This window comes from Cyprinodon tularosa, unplaced genomic scaffold (assembly GCF_016077235.1).
Source record: "Cyprinodon tularosa strain WSP-4 unplaced genomic scaffold, ASM1607723v1 ctg143, whole genome shotgun sequence".
NCBI classification, from domain to species: domain Eukaryota; kingdom Metazoa; phylum Chordata; class Actinopteri; order Cyprinodontiformes; family Cyprinodontidae; genus Cyprinodon; species Cyprinodon tularosa.
This window is the reverse complement of record NW_024038254.1, coordinates 160059-180649: the sequence shown is the minus strand read 5'-3', so window position 1 is coordinate 180649 and position 20591 is coordinate 160059. Positions and strand designations below refer to the sequence as shown.

The window sequence follows — 20591 nt, the reverse complement described above, 5'->3', positions numbered from 1 at the left end:
TAAAGCAGCTGTATCTGCTCTATAAACAAATTCAGTGTTACTGATTTAGGTCCATGTGAACCAATCAGAGTGGAAATGACCATCATGAGCTGTTTTATGCAACTACACCGCCACCTGCTGGATGATAAAGATCTGAGTTGCAAGGATACATAAATCAATCCAACGATGTTGCATTTGGTTTAAATTGAATAAAAACTTTTAAAAACTAATGAAATCCTATTGGGTTAGAACCAGTTTTCATTTCTGCTTGCACTGAACTGTTTTGTCATGCCTTGGCATTGTTCTTTAGGGACAGTAAAATATCAAATATTAGATACATGAAGCACTGGGTTCAGGAAGAAGATAGGGGACATCTTACAGGAAAGATCATTTTTAATGGTCCCAAATTTTCCAAACAACTAAGTGTACACTCATAAAAGGGGGGAAAAAATGAGATATGACAAAAATCATCACATCTAGAATTCCACTCAATCTTTAATCAAGATGGGATTACAAATTCTCCAAAAAATCTGCAGTTTCAAAGGGCAAAAAAGGGTAAAACTAGCTCACCTACTGAGGTCGTTAAAAACCTGTTCAAGTGTGACTGAAAACGTCCTGAACATTTAAAGGCAGGTCTTTTTTGTTGTCATTTACAAAAACAGGTGAAAGAGACAAATAGAGAACAAAAGGAAAAAAATTAATGAAAAAAAAAAAACTGCTGGCCTTTTTTTTTCTCTTCAGAGAAAGAACGTCCACCGAGGAGTAACAACAATGATGACAACAAAGGCAGCTGTTCGCATCATACTGCCTCCCATCTGGTCCTATAAACTAACTTAAAAGGGAATTAAAAGCAACCGACAGAGAAGGAAACGAGAGCAGAAAGAAGGAAGCAGGAAAGGAACAGTGAGGAGGTGAACTCTAGGGAGGGAATGGGGGTGCAATAGGTGGTTGTGGGTCTGAATTGGTTGGCCCGACTGGGTCGCTGTGATGTCCTTCCCTGAGTGGGGGGGTGGGCAGGGGGGAGGGGGCAGTGGGTTATGGTCTGAGCATACATGCTCTGTGTGTACATTTGTATTGGTATGTGGTCATTTCCTCCAGTTGAGAAATCACCAAACAACAACTAGGCTTTCTCGTAAGAAATCTATTATCCACCAAAACGTTCACGTCTGCTTCGCTTCTCAGACGGGTTGTCCACTCCTGGTCTCCTGATTGGCACTTCTATAAACTGGGTGAGTCTGAGGAGGCTTTATATCCCATCACCAGTCTGCTCCTCGTTGGGCCACCCACTCGGGGCGAGGGGCGGCTCTCATTCATTCAATTTGTCTACAAGTTTGATCATTCCTGTCAAGAGTCTGTTTCAAGACAGTCTGAGCAGAAAAATAGCTGCAACGCTGCTTCTTTACGAGCTCAGTTTGGACTTCTTTGAAGGTGGGAGAGTGTCCTCTTTACTTTCTCCGTCGTCCTCTTCTTCCTCCTCTTCATCGTCATCAGGATAGTCTACCAGTCCCACTAAACCTCCCTGCAGCACACAAGCAAAATCATTTTTTATAACGTTTTTTTTTTTTTTCAAAACCTGTAGAAACTGTAAGTAAGTCTTCCTTATCAAATGTATTTCTTAGAAGGCCGACACTATTTTATTAAGAAAAATGTTTTTAATTATTGCAAAATACTTTATCTAAAAAATAAAAATAAATCTGCTCCAGTGAACAGTTTTGTCATAAAAGGCACTTTCATGATGCCTCGTGGTTTTTTGAGAGTATTCTAATCTTCAGTGTCGAAATAAATCTGTAAGGAAATCAGATGAAACCACTTTAATCTTTCATCCAATAGAAAGCCCGGTCTGGTGTTTGAAAACTGTTTTTTGTGCAAAGTTTCATAATAAAGTAGTTTTCTTTTATCCATGTTCTTCTTACTCTTATAGGGAGTTGAAAAAGTATAGATATTCAGCTAATTAGTTTTTCCAAAAGTGTGCTTATTCAAAATTCAAATAAATACCTTTGTGGTTACAGCTGTTGTGGGGGGTGAGCTCCGGGCCCCGGAGCCAGGAGACCCTGGAGATCCAGGAGAGCCTGGGTTCAGGGATGCTGATGAAGGAGGACTCGCCAGGCTGGTTTTAGTAGATCCAGAGAACGACAGCTTGAAGCTTGGATTCTGCCTCCCTGACAAGCCTGACTTTCCTAATACTTCTTTATCCTCCGTGTCTTTCACTGTGGGTTAAGATGACAACATGAAAAGTAGTTACTCTCAAAGAACAGGTTTCTGCTTACATTACAGTCACCTTAAGAGGCTGTGTAACCCAAATAAACACTGCAGGCATTCATAGATCTCACAATAAAACCAGCGATAAATCTAGAAGTCAGACAAGAACAAGTCCTTGATGAACTTGCTGTTGTACTTTCTTGCTTAACAACATATTAAAACTACTCTTTACAAACTTAGCAAAGGTAACTAAGCCAAGTCATGAGCAGATCAAAGCCCGGAGCATCTAGTTATCTGATTTAATAATGTACAAGCTTCTAAGTTTAGGTGTTTTTGATGCTAAAGATATTTTGGTTTGAACGCAACATTAATATGAAGCAATTTCTAGAAGCTTGCTGAAGTCTGACTTTGATTTCTGGCAAAAATAGAATTGATTTTGCTACCTGACTGTCCTCTCGCCACTACAACTGCTATGATCAATATTTTCATTCATTATATTGTCTGCATCCATCTTTCCAGCTAAGTGTAGGGGAGTCAGACGCAGTGTGATATTGGATAACTATGATCATCCTGCATACCAGCTAGTAAAACTCATGGATCATATCTGGTCCTGTGAATTCGATATTGCACATATATTTTGAAGTTATGGCTAAGGGGTTTTCAGATACTCACATTTCTTTCTCTCCATGAATTTGCTAATTGGTTCCATGAGGTCTTCCTCGCTCTTCATCTTGTCTGAGGGTGGAACAACCGCCTCTCCATCCTCAAGGTCATCCTCATCCGTGTTAAACCACATCTCCTCTTCGTCCTCTAACGTCCGTGCATCGCGGCGGTAGCGGTGGTTCCGTAGGATGGAGCGCATACTGTTAAGAAATGAGTGATCAAATGAACTAAGATCCGTTTCTTACCATGCATCATTCATCTAGACTTTTTACTTGCAATTTCAGCCGCAAAGATAACCATGAAAATTCTATAAAAACAGTTACTTTGAGGGATAATGATGTCAAATTTAAATGTAAAAATCCGACAGAGATCATAGATGTTTTACAACCCCTCTTCTTCCAGACACACCAAAAACAGATTGTCCTTATGATATTGGTTACAGTAAAAGATTATTGGAAAACCACGGCTTTATTTTCTTACCTATCCAGTTTGGGGTTGTCTTGCCTTTCTCGCTGCTGTTCATATCGCAGTTTTAGGCCTTTGAATGTCTGAACATAGTCCACATCCTCCAGAGACTTCCAGTAGTTCTCCACTATATGAGCCGTCAGAGACTTGATGTCCTCCTAAGAGGAATGGGAGGCAAAATAGAGGCATTATTAATCACAGACTAAACACTGCATGGAGGGAAAAAATACATTAGATTGAAGCATGGAAACCAAATGAGAAGATTCAAAAAAGGTAGTAAGCAAAGGAAGTAACCTAAAAACTGACAGACTACACAGTTATGCTTATTAAAAAACTTCAAAAGCACAAATAAGAGTGCTTATATTTCGTGGAAATACTTTAACTCTGATGATGTGGCAAAGGCATCATTTGGATATTATGCAATATCACAAAACTTCCCTTGTGATAAGCTATTAAAGCATCCCTATAACACTTCAAGATTGAGTTGAATTTAAAGGGATTATTTTGAGTTAAGGCAGATAGACTGCAGAAGAGGAATTTTTAATAATTAGAAAAGGATAGCGATAAAGGCAAATCAAACCAAAAATATGAAAAAAACTATACAAAGTAAGATTTCTTTTAGTCATTTTAAATCCCTTTAAGCATAACTAATCATATGGAAAGTAAAAAATAAAAACTGAGAAGAACACTCACCACACGGACATATTCAAACATCTCAATAATGGCCGAATTCAGAAGATTGTAGCGGGAGCCATTGTTGCGGAAGGCTTTAACGACAGGCTCAAAAAGGAAGTTTCTCATGATGTACCGATTGTAGAATTCATCCTTTAAGCCAACAATCCTCCTCATAAAACGCAGGGCACCTGTCAATGAGCACACATACATCTATATAGAGCTCCAAACTTAAACAGTTGAGCTGAAACCAGTCTTGTTTAGCATAACATACAGAAAGGAGAAAACACAACCATTTCACATGTCCATAAAAACACTACCGGACTAATGATTGTAGGGAAGCCTTTGCAGGAGACTGCTTCCTGACAGCCACAGGGTGAACAGAAGCCGTTATTATTTGATATGCATATACAATCTAGAAAGTAATAATAGAACAAAAGGTGTTGAATGTCAAATATATGTCTAATCCTTTGACTGGTAGTGTACAGCTTGATAAGAAAATAAAAATAAATCAGCATCCCAAACCAGGAGAAGCTAGAAATCCTTTCGTATTATGTAAAAACTACCCTGAGTTCCAGGAGAAATCTTTTGTCTTGCCACGTTTCAACTTCCTTAAGTCTTAGAGTACACTGCAAAAACACATTTAAATTAAGTGCATTTGCCCTTAATTTGAGAAGGTAAATAAGATGGTTTGTCAATTAATTGTATATGTTAAAATAAGATAATATGCACTTTAAATAAGACTGTTTGAGCAAGATTGTTTTTCTTATTTTGAATGTAAATTGTCTTGTTCCATTGACAAAGTGTCTCACTTACCACCTCAATTCAAGAAAAAATTACTTATGACTATTTATTTTTTCAGTGTAGGGGTGTCAAACTAATTTCAATATCCGAATCAATTGAGCTTTAGAAGGGCCGTTTTGAACTTTTGATTGCATTTGATGTAAAAAGAGCACATTGCTCTGGTATTAAAACTGTACTCTCATTTCTTTTTGCATTTTCAGCCACTTTGTACACTTTAAAAGAACACGTATGTACTTTAATCACATGATTTTCTTAATTTGGCTCTAAAGGACCAGATAAATTGCTGTGACAGGTTGAATTTGGCCTTTGGGCTTTGACTTTAAGACAATTTAGAGAAACAAGCTGAAAAATCATAATTCCCGAGGTGTTCTTGTTTTTCCTTTGTAACTCCAGTGGTCTAATACTTTTAACAACACCTGAACAAACGACACTGGTTAACTGATTACTGGTTTCACATAATGGGATTTGAAAAACAGGATGACTTAAAATAGAATTAGAATTTATAATGGTCTGGTGATCTGATATCTTTCACAAAGAGTCTTGTGTAATAATTTCTGGAAAATTTTAAAAACACCCCCTTCTAAATTAATACATCGGAAAATCCTGTCAGCAGACATTTCTAATCTCTCTTCTGGTTGCTCAGTCAGGAACAGAGATGGTTTTCTAAAATAAGTTGAATTTATGTAACATTATAATTGGGATGAAGCTTCACTATCTGACATTTATGTAGTATTGTTAACAAATAACTCCAATAGCGTGACAAATAGCATCGCTGTAGTGAGAATTTTAAAAACTATACACTGGTCACTCTCTACCATCAAGTGGAGCACTTTCTTTGTTTCTCCACTTGATGCAGGAAAATAAGCTTAAGGCTTAAGGCCAATTTATACCTCTGACGCATAGCCTTTGCAACCGTCAAATCTGTCCCTGTGCGCGACCATGCCCTCAGGGCAGAGGCTCTGCAACCATCGTGGCGCACTACAAAAAAATCCTGACTACACGTCGGATGGTTGCAAAAGTGGCTGCGGAAATACGCAGATAAAAAGCAGCTGTGATTGGTCCTTGATTTGCCTTTCCAGCTGTCTGTGTGCTCGTCCTTCTCGATTCAGTGCCGGGGCGCGCCATTTTTAAAAACCGAGGAGTAATAACAACAATGGATAATCACGACGAAAGGTTGATCGAGGAGGTTCGGAAGTACAACCCCTTGTACGATGCGTCAGACATGTTGCTTGAGGAAAATAAACAAATTGCTGTATGTCCCTAGAAATTCCAGACCAACGTTGGAAAACTGGTTCGTGACCAGACGCAAGCGACATTTGACGTGTGCAGTTGCAGAAGTATAATCCGCCCTTTAATGGGCATAAAATAACTTCCCAATATTCCTCACGCTAAACATACAACTTTCATCCTAAAAGTTCAAACTCTACAGGTTCATTCATTTTAAAACTAGTAATATGGTTTCATCAAGCAGCTGATAAATCTTTATAAATTGCTTAGAATTGGTGGCGCTGTGACACCGCCACAGAATCGTACCCAACCAACTGAAAAAAACACTGGGCCTAAGAAGGCGATTCATAAAAACAGGCTGAGCTATGCCACCATTAGAAGATATGGGTGCATACAATACATACACAATGAAATGTGAAATCATAGTTCTATGATTTTTTCACACACTGGGAACCAGTTTCAAACATGACCACTTATAATCTCTTAAAACACCAGATCCGTTTGGAAAAAAAAAATCTTTGTGGTTATTCATCATCTCTTCTCTAATAGGGCTGAAGTTTAATCACAGCTTTATCATCTTTTCTTACACTTGCATTATACATATGTGTATCAATAATTCTGTACAAATATTCTGGTGTTCAGGTTATCATGCAATGACCAAAACCTTATAGCTGAGAATATGGGGGACTTACATAGTGCCACAAAGGCGTGCTGAGATGCTGTAAGAACCAGGACCCTCTTCAGAATATCCTTGTTGATGATGTAGTTCTTGATGTGATACGTGTGATGCTCAACGCAAAATGTTAGCAGCTCCAAAATCAGGGCGAGCAACTGGGCAGTTTGAAAATCATCTGAAAAATACAGGAAACATAGGCCACTAAACACAAAATAGGATATTTAAAATAACACACAACTGTAATGTCTTAAAATATCCAGTACCTTTGCTAGGCTTTTCTTCTGTTGTGTTGGCTAATAATGGAGCAGAGAGGACATGCATACAATGTTTGTAGAAAAAGCTCAAGAACTCCGTCTTTTCTGTTTTCTGGGGATAAAAAAAGGGGAGTTGTAATAGAGATGCATTGATTTAAAAGGTGGAGCCCAAGTAAAGGTGAAGGTGTTATTGTTCTGTCTTATCTATGTCAAACCATTTACAACATCTCAATAAAGATTGGTCAGATACATTCAGTTCTGGTAGTGAGAAAAACATCTGCTTGCAGATGTACTCCAGGGTTTATTATGATTTGCATATTAATGTCATAACTGCAGACTGAGAAGAAGGCTGAACAAAAGCACATAACCTGCAACATATTTTACGTTAGCGGTAGCTAGCACATAAGTAATACCCTAATAATTGAGCACGAATGCGCAGCTTGGAGTATTATTTGAAAGAAAACAATCATGTCAGAATACTTGAAGACAAACGTGTCTGCTATGTAAAGATGTTTACACTATGGGCATTATTGTGGCCCTATTGATTAAGTTGGCGAAACTTGAATTATCTCTGAATGCCACAGGAACATATGAAGAGAAAATTTGTGTTTCTAAAAAAAATACAATCTAAAAACAGAACCGAATTCATCCATTATTCCTTCCATCCATCCACTTTCTGTCATGGTTATCCCAGCTGGGGTCACGAGGGGCGCTGTCAATGGGCAAGAGACGGGCTACACCCTGGACAGGTCGCCAGTCAATCGCCGGGCAACACAGAGACAAACAGGACAAACAACCATTCATGAACACACTCACAACTAAGGAGAATCTAGAGAAGCCAATTAACCTAACACTCATGTTTTTGGACTGTGGGAGGAATCAAAAGTATCTGGAGAGACCTCACGCCTGCACAGAGAGAACATGCAAACTCCAGGCAGAAAGACCCCGGGCCGGGAATCGAACGCAGAACTTTCCGCCTGCAAGGCAGCAGTGCTTAGTCAGCATAGCACCAGCAGTGCTAGGCACTATTTACCCCCCCAGAACTGAGTAACATAAAATATCAAATTACTGTTACCAACATTGATGTTAAGATGGGTGATTTAAAATAAAAATACATTATGTATTTGTTGCAATGAATAAAAAAGAAGTTTGACCAAATAAAATGCTCTCTTTATAGCACATGTGACTTGTCAACATGATAAATGTATTCAGTCACATTTTCAAATGGTAGCAATTGAAGAAAAACAGCAGTTTTGGGGATAACTAAACATTGTCCTTTGTAGCATATTCAGTAACAATAACAGGTGTCAGAAGAACAGGTCTCCACCCCCCACCCCGGCCAGGTAATTATCAATACCATATTTGTTCACCTCTAAACTGTTAAATCTAAAAGCAGTGTACAAACTCACATTTGCAGTGGCGAGCATGTTCTCTGGATCCAGTAAAGTCCGTAGCAAACCCATAAGCTGCACCGCTCCACCAAGCTCTGGGTCAGTATCACAGATCATGTGTTCTATGATCAGGTTGATGAGAAGAATATCCTGGAGGACAAAAACTGTTCATAACCACCTCGGGGAAAGTACTATCACTTAATTTTGTTTTGGGATGTTAATTCATATAGACTTACGTCATCGTTTTGCTGAGACTCCTGCATGACAAACTCTCGTACCATGGAGGGGTTGTACTCCACTAGATAAGAGAAGATATCTGTGGCTGCCCCACGCACATGAACATCATCCATTCCCTGTTTGGCAAATAAGTTGGTAAGTTAACAGAAAAAGAATGTTCTCAACAAACAACCTCCTTTGATAACCACAAAAAAAAAAAAAAAAAAAAACATTTTAGTAGAGATCTAATGTGATAGCTGAATCAGGTATTGGCTCCAATTTGTTTTATAATGAGCTGGATCTGATATCAGTTGAAAGATGGTGATCCAGCAATAAATATATATATATATATATTTTTTAGGGATGGGACGATTTATGAAAACCGTCAGAATCGTTCAGTTCGACTTTCTCGGTTCGGTTCGCGTGTGTTTCGTTCGGTTCATGCGCTGCTCCTTTTTCTCATAGAGGAAGCGATTACACTCCAGAGCAGAAGGTGGCGGTACTGCGACCAAAGCCAACCGCCAGTAGTAAACAAGAAGAAGAAGAAGAAGCGAAGCAGCTTAGCCGGGTGTAGCAGGGGAAAAAAATCAGTTGTTGTGGAGAATTGTGTCGGACTGGCGAGTGGGAAAGAACTGGAGTTGGAAGACGTGCCAGCAGCACCTTATAGGTCTGCTGTATGGGAGCGCTTTGCATTTAGAGTGACCTACGATGACAGTGCAAAGAAAGTTGTGGATAAAAGTGCAACAGTGTGCAAGCATTGTGCAACACGTTTTGTTTATGCTAACAGCAACATGTCATGCTAACCCCGAAATCCCTCATACTCCGTCAGCAACCCCCGCTCCGCCCCGCTGCGCTCCAGACCGGCTGTTCAAAGCAAAGCCTACAGCCCCCGCTGTGGCTTCGTCCGCTCCCCTCTGAGTTCCTTGGAGATGGTAGAGAGCATGTAACCTGACAACAGCCAGATGCATGTGGCGGAGCGAGACATGCATCTGGCTGTTGTCAGGTTAGAGAGCATGCGCCAGATGATTAAATTCAAAGCAGCAAAACATACGGAAATGATCCAGGGTTTCCGCGGATCATTTAAAATAATTACAATTCATTATTTTTGGGGGGATTTTTTCATTAATTTCATAATTTTTTATGGAATTTCGGTGTAACAATCAACATGTATCGAATCGAACCGAAAACCGTGACCAGAAACCGTGAATCAAACCGAACCGTGGATTTTGTGAATCGTTCCACCCCTAATATATATATATATATATATATATATATATATATATATATATATATATATATATATATAGAGCAAAACACACTTTTAATTTATTATTGTTCCTAAAGGGAAATATGTTGTGACTTACTCTTGTTAAAACTATGTAGGACTTCTGCGATTTAATGATTATGCAATCTTAAACTGAGATTATATTACAATTGCACTCAATTTCCCAGCCTTTATGCATTTATAACATCATATCAATATAAAAAATTTTATTTTTTACATATTAAAACATGTTTATGTCAAGCCTCAGGCCTTCACTTAAATGGCAAGGTTTATGGATGTTCAAAAGTAGCACCCGATCGGTATAAGCCAAGTTGCTCACTGAATCTAGGACTGAAACTAAAGATTATTTTGCTAATTGATTAATCTGCAGATTATATTTATGATTAATGGGATAACCAAAGATTCCTTAAAGAAAACTTTTTACAAAATTAAACCAGGTGAAACTCAAACATTTCCCCTAGATGAGTTCTGGATAGAGCATATTGACGGACTGAAATGTTTTTTGTTTTTTTTTTTATCTTGAATGCACAACGTTGATATATTTTCTGTCTTCTAAAAGCGTGTTTTAGAGTCTCTTGATTCCAGTTAACGATCCATCTATTAGTAAATTAGTCGATTATTTCAATAATCGATTTATCATAATCCGATAAATTGTTTCAGCCCTAATTGAATCGGAAAAAAACTGGATCATTGCATCTCTACATTTTAGGGTTGCTTAACGTAAAATTTTATGGTCTCTGCTAACTTCTTTAGGTGTTGGCTTAGACCTCTGAGAGTAATCAAGTTAGTTATATTTCAGCTATAACTAAAAAGCTTATCTACAATAATTATTGGCAGATTTAGTGGATATTATATTGACCCAAATAAGTATGCCATTCATTCTGTGGGTGCTGGTTTAGTCCTACAAGATGTACGTATGCTAATCATAAACAAAACATTAACTCAAATAGGCAATTTTTTGGACCTTAGAGCTAAAGACTCACTTCCCTCCTGTTCTCTTTATTAAAATTAAAAAAACTGACAAAAAAACCCCCAATGTTTTCCCAAGAAAAGCTAATTCCACAGAAGTGCATAGTGAATGCATAGGGATAAGCCACAGAGATCAACAAAACCTAATTGTTATAACAGCCATGTTTAAAAAGAAAGACCAGTGTAGTCTTTATTCCACCAAACAGAGAAAAATCAAAAAACAAACAACTGCCAGTTGTTTAAAACAGCATCTATAATCTTGGCAGATAGAATTTGTTTATGGAGAAAATGAGACAAACTTCTCATTCTGAAAACATAAACGAGCTTGCTGTACTGCCCTCCTCCACAACATAAAGCAAGCAAAGTTCAAATAAAAGAAAGCAGATGTAAACCTGAACACTTTCAACTCACAGGAAAACAACACCAACCCTCAACTATCACAGATGATGCTTTTTAAAACACAGGATTAATAAAAGCTACACAAAAATCCAATCGTACAATCAGAAATGCCAAAAAAACTCAATTCTTCTCATTAGCTGAATTTGGCTCCATTTTTGCCTCTAAATGTTACAGCACTTTCTGTCACATATGGGGAAATAGCCATTAAAATATGGGAGTATTTAAAAAGAAAAAAACTCTTTTGCTAAAAAAAAAAAAAACCTTTTAATGAGTGAATGCCCCCAGTCAACCACACAGTGATGTATACATTAGGGTTTAAATGTATGTTAATGTTATTAGTTGGTTATAAAACTTGTAATCAGATCATTGTAAAGCCAGAATCTTTATCTGATAAAAACACAAACATAATATTCCTGTCAAAATATGACATGGGGATTTAAATGTTAACATACTTTGATTCAATGTAACAATAGTGGGTGGAGCTATAAAAAAAATAATATATGATCATTCACAACCGAAACTTCAATGTAAGGCAGCAATACTGATACGTCAAATCTATATATTGTAAAAATCTTCCACAGGGTTCAGGGGTGAGTTAATAGTTGAGGATAGTATAAGAAAACAGGTCTACATATTCAGGTTGTTTAAACCCTGATTTATTCTGATCAATGTAAAGCAAACACTGCTTTGGAATATTAAGGCAAATTTGCTTCCAAATATGTTCTGTCAATAAGCTGCATTTAGGGTCCAATTAAAAATAACATAAGAAAGAACATTTTAAAGGTTTTGTCTTAGTATATACAATTATTTGGCATTTTGTTTTGTCAAAACATGTCAAAATACTTACCAGTATAACCTCTAGTGCAGGTAAAATGCCCATGTTTGATAAAGTCTTGAAAAAGGCGTCTCTGTTTTGAGGTTGCAATGTTTGTGAAAATGCGCAGAACTCCTTTAAAAAGTTGACCTGGAAGAAACGTAAAAACATAGCTGCTTGAACCATTGAAAATAATAGCAAATCTGTCTGATTCTTATTAAAAGCCAGCAGAAAATTCACAAATGAATACGTTGCATACCAGTTCTTGTCTTTTGTCATCATCAGTAGCCTCATCTGTTAGCTGTGCAAAGAGGTCAGTCAGGAACTTTTCATCATCCTATCATTGAAAGTGCAGAGGTTATAAACCGTCAAAAGTCAACTAATATTATGATCAGACAATTACAATAATTCCAAAATACAATTGTGTGGCGATTATCCAACACACAATGTATGAAGGAAACTAGAGTTAGTTATTAAAACAAATGTTCACATTTCCCTTTGTGAAAAGTTGCATTTGATTTAAGTTGATCCGCTTACAGTTAATGTCAGAAATGGAGACACTAAGGAGTTTCTTCAAGCTAATTAGATGTGTAAAACATCGGACTTCATGATTTATCTTTAGGTGTGAATCCGAGTCAACATTGTGAGAGTTTTTGTCTCCGAGTGCTTTTAGAGCAGCCATACTGATTTACACAACACTTCTGCATTGCTATGGAGACGGCAATACATAAACACTATTGAGTTGACATGGAACAAAAACACAAAGGTCATATGACTATAAACACTTATACAACCTCAAAGAGAGCAAAGTTGGACAATTTGAAGCTAATTTTGAGCAAATCTTACAAGATTTATTTATGCATGAGAGCAGTTGTTTCTCACCTGTAGCATGCCCACTATCTCCACCTTATTGAAGAAGATGAAGGAGTGCAGAGTGGACAGCATGTTTTCCTCAAATACAGAGGGTGTGGGCAGCACCATATCCTGAATATACTGCACACGATATGTCTGGTGTATTTTCTGACGCAGCTCAGGATCAGAGATGGGAATAACTTCCTTAAAACGCGCCGTCTTAGTCAGAAACTCTCGATGCCGTCGCGGTTGTGGTAGTGCTGGATCGAATTCCAGACAGCCGATGATGTCCATGATGCACTCGTCAGAGAACATCACCTCAAAGAGTGCAGTGCGGTTCAGCAAGAAGATGCCTTTAATTATTTCATATAGATGGTGTAGTCCTTCTCTGTTTTCCAAGTCCTCACACACACGAAACAGTTCTAGAAGTTTGCGAATATAGCCTTCATTCTCCACTGCCAATGCCAGTTTCTCACGCCGCAGTGGTGATGGAAGCGAAGAAGCCACCAGCTCAGCGAGGTCCTCCAGGCGGTTTAATTCACATGGCGGTAACTCCAAACCTGGGGAAGACATGTCATCAAAGCGCTCCTCCTCAGACTCATCCACAACCTCCTGCGTAATATCCACTGAAGGGTCCTTTCCTTGTACCTAAAAGGAGACCAATAAACAGATAAAACACCTAAATCAATAGCATATTACTCAAATTTCTAGAGAGGTATTAAACAGGTTTTTATGTCCAGATTTATTCAAGTTGCATTTTTGTCTAGGGATTATAAACTAATAAAAAGAAAAATACTCAACAGAATATGAAGTAAAAGAGATTGTGACCTTTTATATTTTTATTAATCTAAACAAAGGGGCATTAAATTAAGTGCCATTTATTATTAATCTATTCTTTCAGAAAAATTAAAGCTGCAAGACAATAAAAAAAATTGTGTGGTGTCAAAGGCTACGTTCACACTGCATTCCGATTTTTTCGTGAAATTAATTTTTTTGTTACGTTGCCGTTCACATTTCCAAATATATGCAACTTGTATGAAGTGACTTGACCTGTGTGAACTGCAGTCATACAGCTTAAATGTCCCGCATGTGCAGTAGAGGCGCAATGACGTCACAAGCCAGCGTGCTCTGTTTATGGAAGTAAACATGGATGTAGTGCTAGAGCGCATCTAGCAGTCTTTCCAAACCTTAAAACCTCAATCTTTTAAAGATGTTAAAAAAATATTGCTCTCCACATTATCATCCGTCATGGTTGTTGTTTTTTCTTGCCGCTTCTGTGTAGCAGGAAGCAGAATAGTGACCTTTGTCAGGTATTAATAGCGTTCAGGTCGGATGAATGCGAGCTGGCCGTTCAGACACAGGTCGCATTTGAAAAGATCAGATTCGTATCGGATCCAGGACCACATAGCCAAGTGACCCCTGGTCGGATTGGAAAAAAATTAGATCCGTGTCGTTCAGACTGCCATGAAAAGATTAAATACATGTTGCATATGGGCAAAAAAATCGGATTTGGGTCACTTCAGGCTACAGTGTGAATGTAGCCAAAAATGCTGATAAAAACTGCTGTAACAATAAATGTGTGCAAATTTTCTAGTTTGTGCCTTATACATTGTTATCTTTAGTAATTTAGACAATTTTATTTGTGTCATTTGTATCTGCTGTGAGAGACTGGTCAACTGGCTAAATATTGTATTAACAAGTACAATGCATGTTGATGACAAAATATCAATGAAAACAGATAAAATTTCTATCTGAATGATTAGTGAAAAATCTACTAAAATTAAGGATATAGAAAAATATATATTTACCTGACATATTTTCTCCCAGATTTCATCACAGCCAGCTTTCTCCTGAAAGCTGAGTGCCAGGTCATAATTCTCAGCCTCTGACCAGACTATCAATGTGTCCTTATCAAAATAAAAACACACAGTTAACAAAACAAGACTACATAGAGAGTAACGTTCTTTTTTTCCAAATGAGTGCTGCACCATGCACTGACCTGCTGTTTCTGGTAGGCTGTATTAGGGTTGATTTTGGACTCCAATAGTAGCGAGCCTGCAAGATAAAACAAAGATAACCCATAAGTGGTGAAAATGTGCAACAGAACAAAAATAAAATTAAAATAAAAAAGCTCCTTTCAAAATGTTGCAACCAAAAACAAACAGTAAAGTAACATATACAGTATATAGCAATAACAAACATGCACAAAGTACATTTATATATCAAACTATGAAAAAAAGATACAAAAGTTAAGAAATCTAAAGAGAAGTATTTACTGTGTAGCTACAAGTGTTTGTCCAGAATCAACAACAAACTGGGGGGTTTATCCTCCACTTACCATCACTTTCTGCTCGAACTAGGAGAGAAGTGCCTTTTAAACGCTCCACATAGCAGGAGGAGACGTGCCCGGTCCCACGGTCATCCCACTGCCTGTCCTCATTGAGGGTATACACTTTGACTCTCCTACGAGTGTCCGTCATCCTGGCAGGTGATTGTGACCGCTTTTCCCTTTCCCGAACTTCTCTGGATCTTGCAGGGGGTGGCTTCACCTAGTAACACAACTTCAGTTTTACCTACTGTATGTCGCCTCTCCACCTCTGAACTATTAAAATCTTATAAAAAGGGATCGATCTTTGCCTAGAATATCTTAGAAGAGAGTAACTCTAAACAATCATAGGGGGAACCCAATGGATCCAGCATTTAGTTTAATCAAGTTGTTTCTTTCCTATTTCTAGTTTTGCCTAACTGCTTCAAAACTTATTTCAACAGGGATACAGGCAGAGTACCAGGCAGAAACAGCACAGAAACAATTGTGGCAAAGGTAACGACAGTATAATTAACTGAGCGAAGGACACTCACGCTTTCTTCTGTTACGGACAGGACAAAACAATTACGGAACGTAACATCAAAGTCTACGCCAAAAGCGGAGGCCACCGTGTTCAAAATAAATCTTTCCACATAAAACACACCGCTTTTCTTTCTGTACAGTTTGTACGCTCACGGGTAATGTTAGCTAACGAGCTATCTAAAACGTTCGCTGCTAACGCTTTTACATCTACGCTATAAAGCAAATGTCTGAAGCAATTCCATCGCTGAAGAGCACCGATAACATTATGTTATACTCGCGGACAATAAGGACTTCTTAAATTCAAGAATAGCGTCTCCCCTCTTCTTTAAATATTACGCCAGCTAACTAGCATTAGCTGGTGTCTCTTCCCCAAGTATTCCGCCATGTTCTGGCTCGGGGCCGCGGAGAGACCGCTTTTTCATTTCTAAAATTCAGACATCCCCCAAAAAAATTGCAGACTAAAAAGGTGGAGCAGAATAATTAATCCAAGATAGCGATTTACATTATACTGTTATTTGCCATTCATTTCAGACGTCTTGCACAGCTAATTGCTAAGTGCCCCCCTTGAGTTTTCAGCCATCTTGGGTCCCTTCACAAGCAACACGGGGTTTCCGACACTGCAAACACAGGGCAGCCCGCCACATTTAAAGAGGCAGTAGCAAGAAAAAAAAAAAAAAGAAAAAAAAAGTAGGGCCATCAAAAAACACAAATTTGTTTCGAACCACAATTTTATTTGCAATGACTTACAAAAAAATAAATTCGCAATCTTTTAATCTAAATGCAAAAACTAACATTTTCCAAAAAACAGACAACAGTATTAACTTAGACTTATTTTAACTCAAAAAGACAAAATTTGCCAAAAGATTTGTGGAACAGTAACCATTTTGTATTCATTAACGGACAGCAGTAAGTAAACAAAAGTTTTTTTTTTTTTTTTTTTTTTTTAAACACAAAAAAAACCCAACAAGAGTCCAAAAGGTTTGACATATAAGTCACAAAAACAATTTCCAAACATAATGACATGTTTTATGGAAAAGAAAGGAAAAAAATTAAATGACAAAGAATTATCTTATGAAAGTTTCGCTTCACAATAATTCAAACAAAATCAGCTGCGGTTAAACAAACAGGAAATCCAGAAAACAACTTAACCATGGTAAAACATTTCTTAAAAGAAAAAACTAGAAAGATCCGTGCAGCCATTACCCCAATTCTCAATGTGTAACAAACACATTGGAAATGCATTTAATAAGAAGAAAATGTATATTTCAGGCCAAAAAAAAAATGGCAGTTATTTTCATCCTGCCACATTTTCTAATGTATAAACAATTTAATAAGAAACTCTTCCCTTGCACACAGTTTTAAATCCTTTCAGGCGCACGTAGAGGGTCACTATGGCAAACCAGCATTTACTTTGCTGCTTGCTGAGCTTGACGCCGCAACAGGACATATATCTTTTCTTTAATCCAGTCTTTGTTGTAAGGTTGGTATGTCTGTGTGTCAGCTCTGTACCTGCATAAAAAATAAAAATAAAAATTTGAAAGAACAGTCAATATCTCGTAGGATATTCAGACTGTTTCCATATTAAAATACCCTTACACAAGACCGCTCAGATCTGCCAGGTCATCAATGAAGTCAAACAGCTGACTTATGTCATAAGTAATGGACGGACAGTTTGGATTCATCCTCTTCAGATGCTCTTCATACATTTTGCAAACACCTGGAAGACAACAGATTTATTTTATTTAGGGCGTTTCAGAGATAACATCACAAAATGATGTAGAAAGGAATCACTATAAGATAGAAGTAACAATAAAACCAGGATAATAAAAAGAGAGAAATTACACCATAACCCCAAGAGATAAAACATACAACCATAACATGAAAGCCTGGTAGAATCTAAAAAATTTTTGTAAAATAAAAAAAATAAATAAAAAACAATGAAATTGAAAATGTGTTAAAATACAAAGAGGATGAAATACAATGGATGTATTTCCTAGAACTAGAAAAAACATTTTAATAATGCTAGGTACCAACATAACAGAGATCAAACTTCATTATGGCCTTAAAGAGGATATTTTTATACTATTTATATAGAGATTCAACAACACACACGACTTAAAACAAATCTTCAGCGAATTGATTTAAACAACAAATTGATAAACAAAATGTTAAGTTACTCAAAGTTGACACCAGGAAAGTCTGATTAAAAAATGTGCTAAGAATAGCCTCTCAAATGGGGCTAAATCAACGCCTCCAATTACTTCAAGGTGTAATTAATAAGGGGGATTTAGGTTTTACAGAAAACCCCCAGTTCTTAGAAGGTTGTGAGCTGCTTAAATGTTTTGCTTTTAAATTTAACAAAACAAAAAAAGCCAACATAGCCTAAGCTGATAAATCGCTGACCATGCAAAAAAATATTCTCATTAAATAAGATTAGCCACACTTGTCAATATTGGACAACAGGGGAAGAAAAATTTAGTCAATAATATATTAATAGTAATTTTCAGTATTCCCTAAAAAAAATTTTAAGTGATATGATGGCCATCAGACTCCTGTGTGAACAGTTCAGGACTCTGAATTGCGTAACACGCACATGGAGGAGGACAACATTTTTGGGGGGGATTTTATTTAACCATTATTAATAAAGGCATTGTCATCAAGATCCAAGATCTCATTTTCAACAGACGTGTTGAATAACACAAAAACAAAAAATACAACGCACTAACAATACAAGCGTTAAAAAAATGTCTCCATTATATGAGCTAATAAAATATGACTTAAATATAAGCGCTAGTTGTAGGGGTCTGTTTTTTTATTTAGCAAAATAGCTGCCATTCAGAAGCAAAAGGGAACTTTGGAAAAAATGTTAAAATATTTTATACTCATGAAGAATGTTCAAATATTCCTTAACTTTGTAATACTTTTAAGTTATCTGCCATCGGGATAAGGAGGAGGGAAAATATGCATTCAATGACATCGATTTAAATTGTTATGATTAAGTCAAGGATCTTTAATATGTCTTTAAAGCAGAAGATGGAAAAAAAATATGGACTGATTAAAGTTTCATGTCAGTTCAACTTTTCAACTAGACTCCATCTGGGGAGATGCTGCCATTTTTTTTGTCTATTGAACAACTAGTACAAGTAAAAGACTTGTTTAATTTTAGAACGCAAGTTTCTGACCATTCCCTTCTAAATATAAAAAGATTAGAAATATGCTACCTAGATTTACCAAATTTCATGCAAATATTTCCAAAAATGTCCCTGAAAATTTGCTATGTTCTCCATCAAAACTCTTCATTGGTTATGGTAGGTTGATACCATGCAAAAATTATTTAAGCATGACTTATAATTATAATTTGGTCTCAAAGCATTAACTACCTCTCAAAAATTCCCCCCATTCCTAAAAAAATGCACAGAATTGTCAGAAATAAGTGGTTTGTTTAGATTTGTTTATAAAAGTATGCTCCGTTCATCAAGTTAGAATAAATAGTCGGATCAAGTTACTATTTTTGTTTTAATGTTTAGCCTTTTTCCATACCTTCATTCGTTTGAAGCTTGAATAGTAAGCACATATAATCTTATTACCTTACATAGATTTAGCCTTAATCTAAAAAGACAGGCAAAAACACACATACCTTCCATGCATTCATTAACTGACTCGTAGTCTGCATACGTGCGGCCCTCTGGTCTCTTGGTCGGTTGGACAAGCAAAATTGTGTGCGACTGAAAAGTACAGTTTTAAATTTAACAAACAAATAGAGCAATATCCCACCCGCTTAATATTCGAAATAAATTTTATTTCTCACAATTTCTAGGACCCAAACAATATTTAAAAGGTTTCTTCACTTTCATCTTAAAGAATCATAAAGAGTGAAGACTTCAAATAATGACAAAACGCCAACGGCAGATTGGAAACATGTAGTATATAGCAACTATACTTCAGATGATAATCCAAAAGATGCACGAGGGAATATTTCGAATCAAATATTAGGTCAGTTGTAACAAACTGTCTTGCAACGCCGCAGAAGTACAAATTAAAGCTTTAATTCAGTGACAACTGTTAATCCTTGTAGCTTGCTAGCCTAGCAATAACAAAATTACTAGTTATGTCGCCTAAAATTAGTAATTCCCTTGTTTTAAATCTCGGCTAAAACAACACATACCATATTTGCAATTACTACAGGCCCACAGGGTTCACGGTGAAAGCAACAAGGAAAAAAAATAATCTTTTTAAACTACTTTTAAATCAAACAATCAAGGCAGGGATTCTAGAAAAAAACACAGGAACTGACGTAAAAATACTTCCGGTTGGAGCATCCATTCAAAATAAAAGTTTTGCTTTCAAAAATAAAAGTAAAAAATTAAGTCAAATGAACTAGAATATTACTAGTTTTTGCAGCAGCTGTAAAATATTTAAGCTAAATCAACTCTTATTCAAAGAATAATTTCTATGTTTCCTATAGAGTGGGGAACTATAGCAAGTAGCATGCAGAGCATATGGGAGCATTATGGTCTATGCCCTAAAGTTGAAAAGGTTTCGATATTCAACACTTTTCTTCAAAGTAGTGTATTGCTAAAATTATTGCTGAACGGTGAAGTTCTCACTTTACTCTTTTCAAGGTGTTAAATCTTGGTGTAATACTTGATGACAGGTTGAAATTCGATTGCCAGGTTAGCTCGGTCGTAAAAAAAAAAAAAAACAGCTTTTACCAGTAAGAATTTTATCAAAAGTAAAAGGAAACCTGCCAACCAGAGATCTGGAGACTGTAAAACATGCTTTTATTAATACGAGATTGGATTAATGTAATTCATTATATGTTGGCCTGAACAACTCACTATTGCACCACCTGCAGCTGGTACAAAATGCAGCTGCCCG

General features: G+C 36.9%; 2 protein-coding genes across 4 annotated transcripts; both read right to left on the bottom strand.

The window, feature by feature from the left end:
• Positions 1 to 354: 354 nt before the first annotated feature.
• On the bottom strand, positions 355 to 16336 carry smek1 (SMEK homolog 1, suppressor of mek1 (Dictyostelium)). Of its 3 annotated transcripts, none has more exons than XM_038278658.1 (16): positions 16216 to 16336; positions 15204 to 15414; positions 14865 to 14920; positions 14674 to 14772; positions 12896 to 13513; positions 12273 to 12350; positions 12047 to 12163; positions 8567 to 8683; positions 8349 to 8480; positions 6949 to 7051; positions 6702 to 6860; positions 4000 to 4169; positions 3322 to 3464; positions 2851 to 3041; positions 1975 to 2186; positions 355 to 1498 (listed from the first exon to the last, which is right to left on the bottom strand). In XM_038278658.1, the coding sequence occupies exons 2-16, from the start codon at positions 15343 to 15345 to the stop codon at positions 1379 to 1381; spliced, it is 2457 nt and encodes an 818-aa protein (XP_038134586.1). In that variant the 5' UTR covers positions 15346 to 15414; positions 16216 to 16336; the 3' UTR covers positions 355 to 1378. The 3 variants fall into 3 exon arrangements, with proteins under 3 accessions (XP_038134586.1, XP_038134587.1, XP_038134585.1); XM_038278659.1 differs by having other exon boundaries at positions 15725 to 16319; XM_038278657.1 differs by having other exon boundaries at positions 15204 to 16319.
• Positions 16337 to 16423: 87 nt separating this feature from the next.
• erh (ERH mRNA splicing and mitosis factor) lies at positions 16424 to 20027 on the bottom strand. The gene is made up of 4 exons (XM_038278660.1): positions 19879 to 20027; positions 19351 to 19438; positions 17310 to 17430; positions 16424 to 17222 (listed from the first exon to the last, which is right to left on the bottom strand). The coding sequence occupies exons 1-4, from the start codon at positions 19879 to 19881 to the stop codon at positions 17120 to 17122; spliced, it is 315 nt and encodes a 104-aa protein (XP_038134588.1). The 5' UTR covers positions 19882 to 20027; the 3' UTR covers positions 16424 to 17119.
• Between the last annotated feature and the right edge of the window lie 564 nt (positions 20028 to 20591).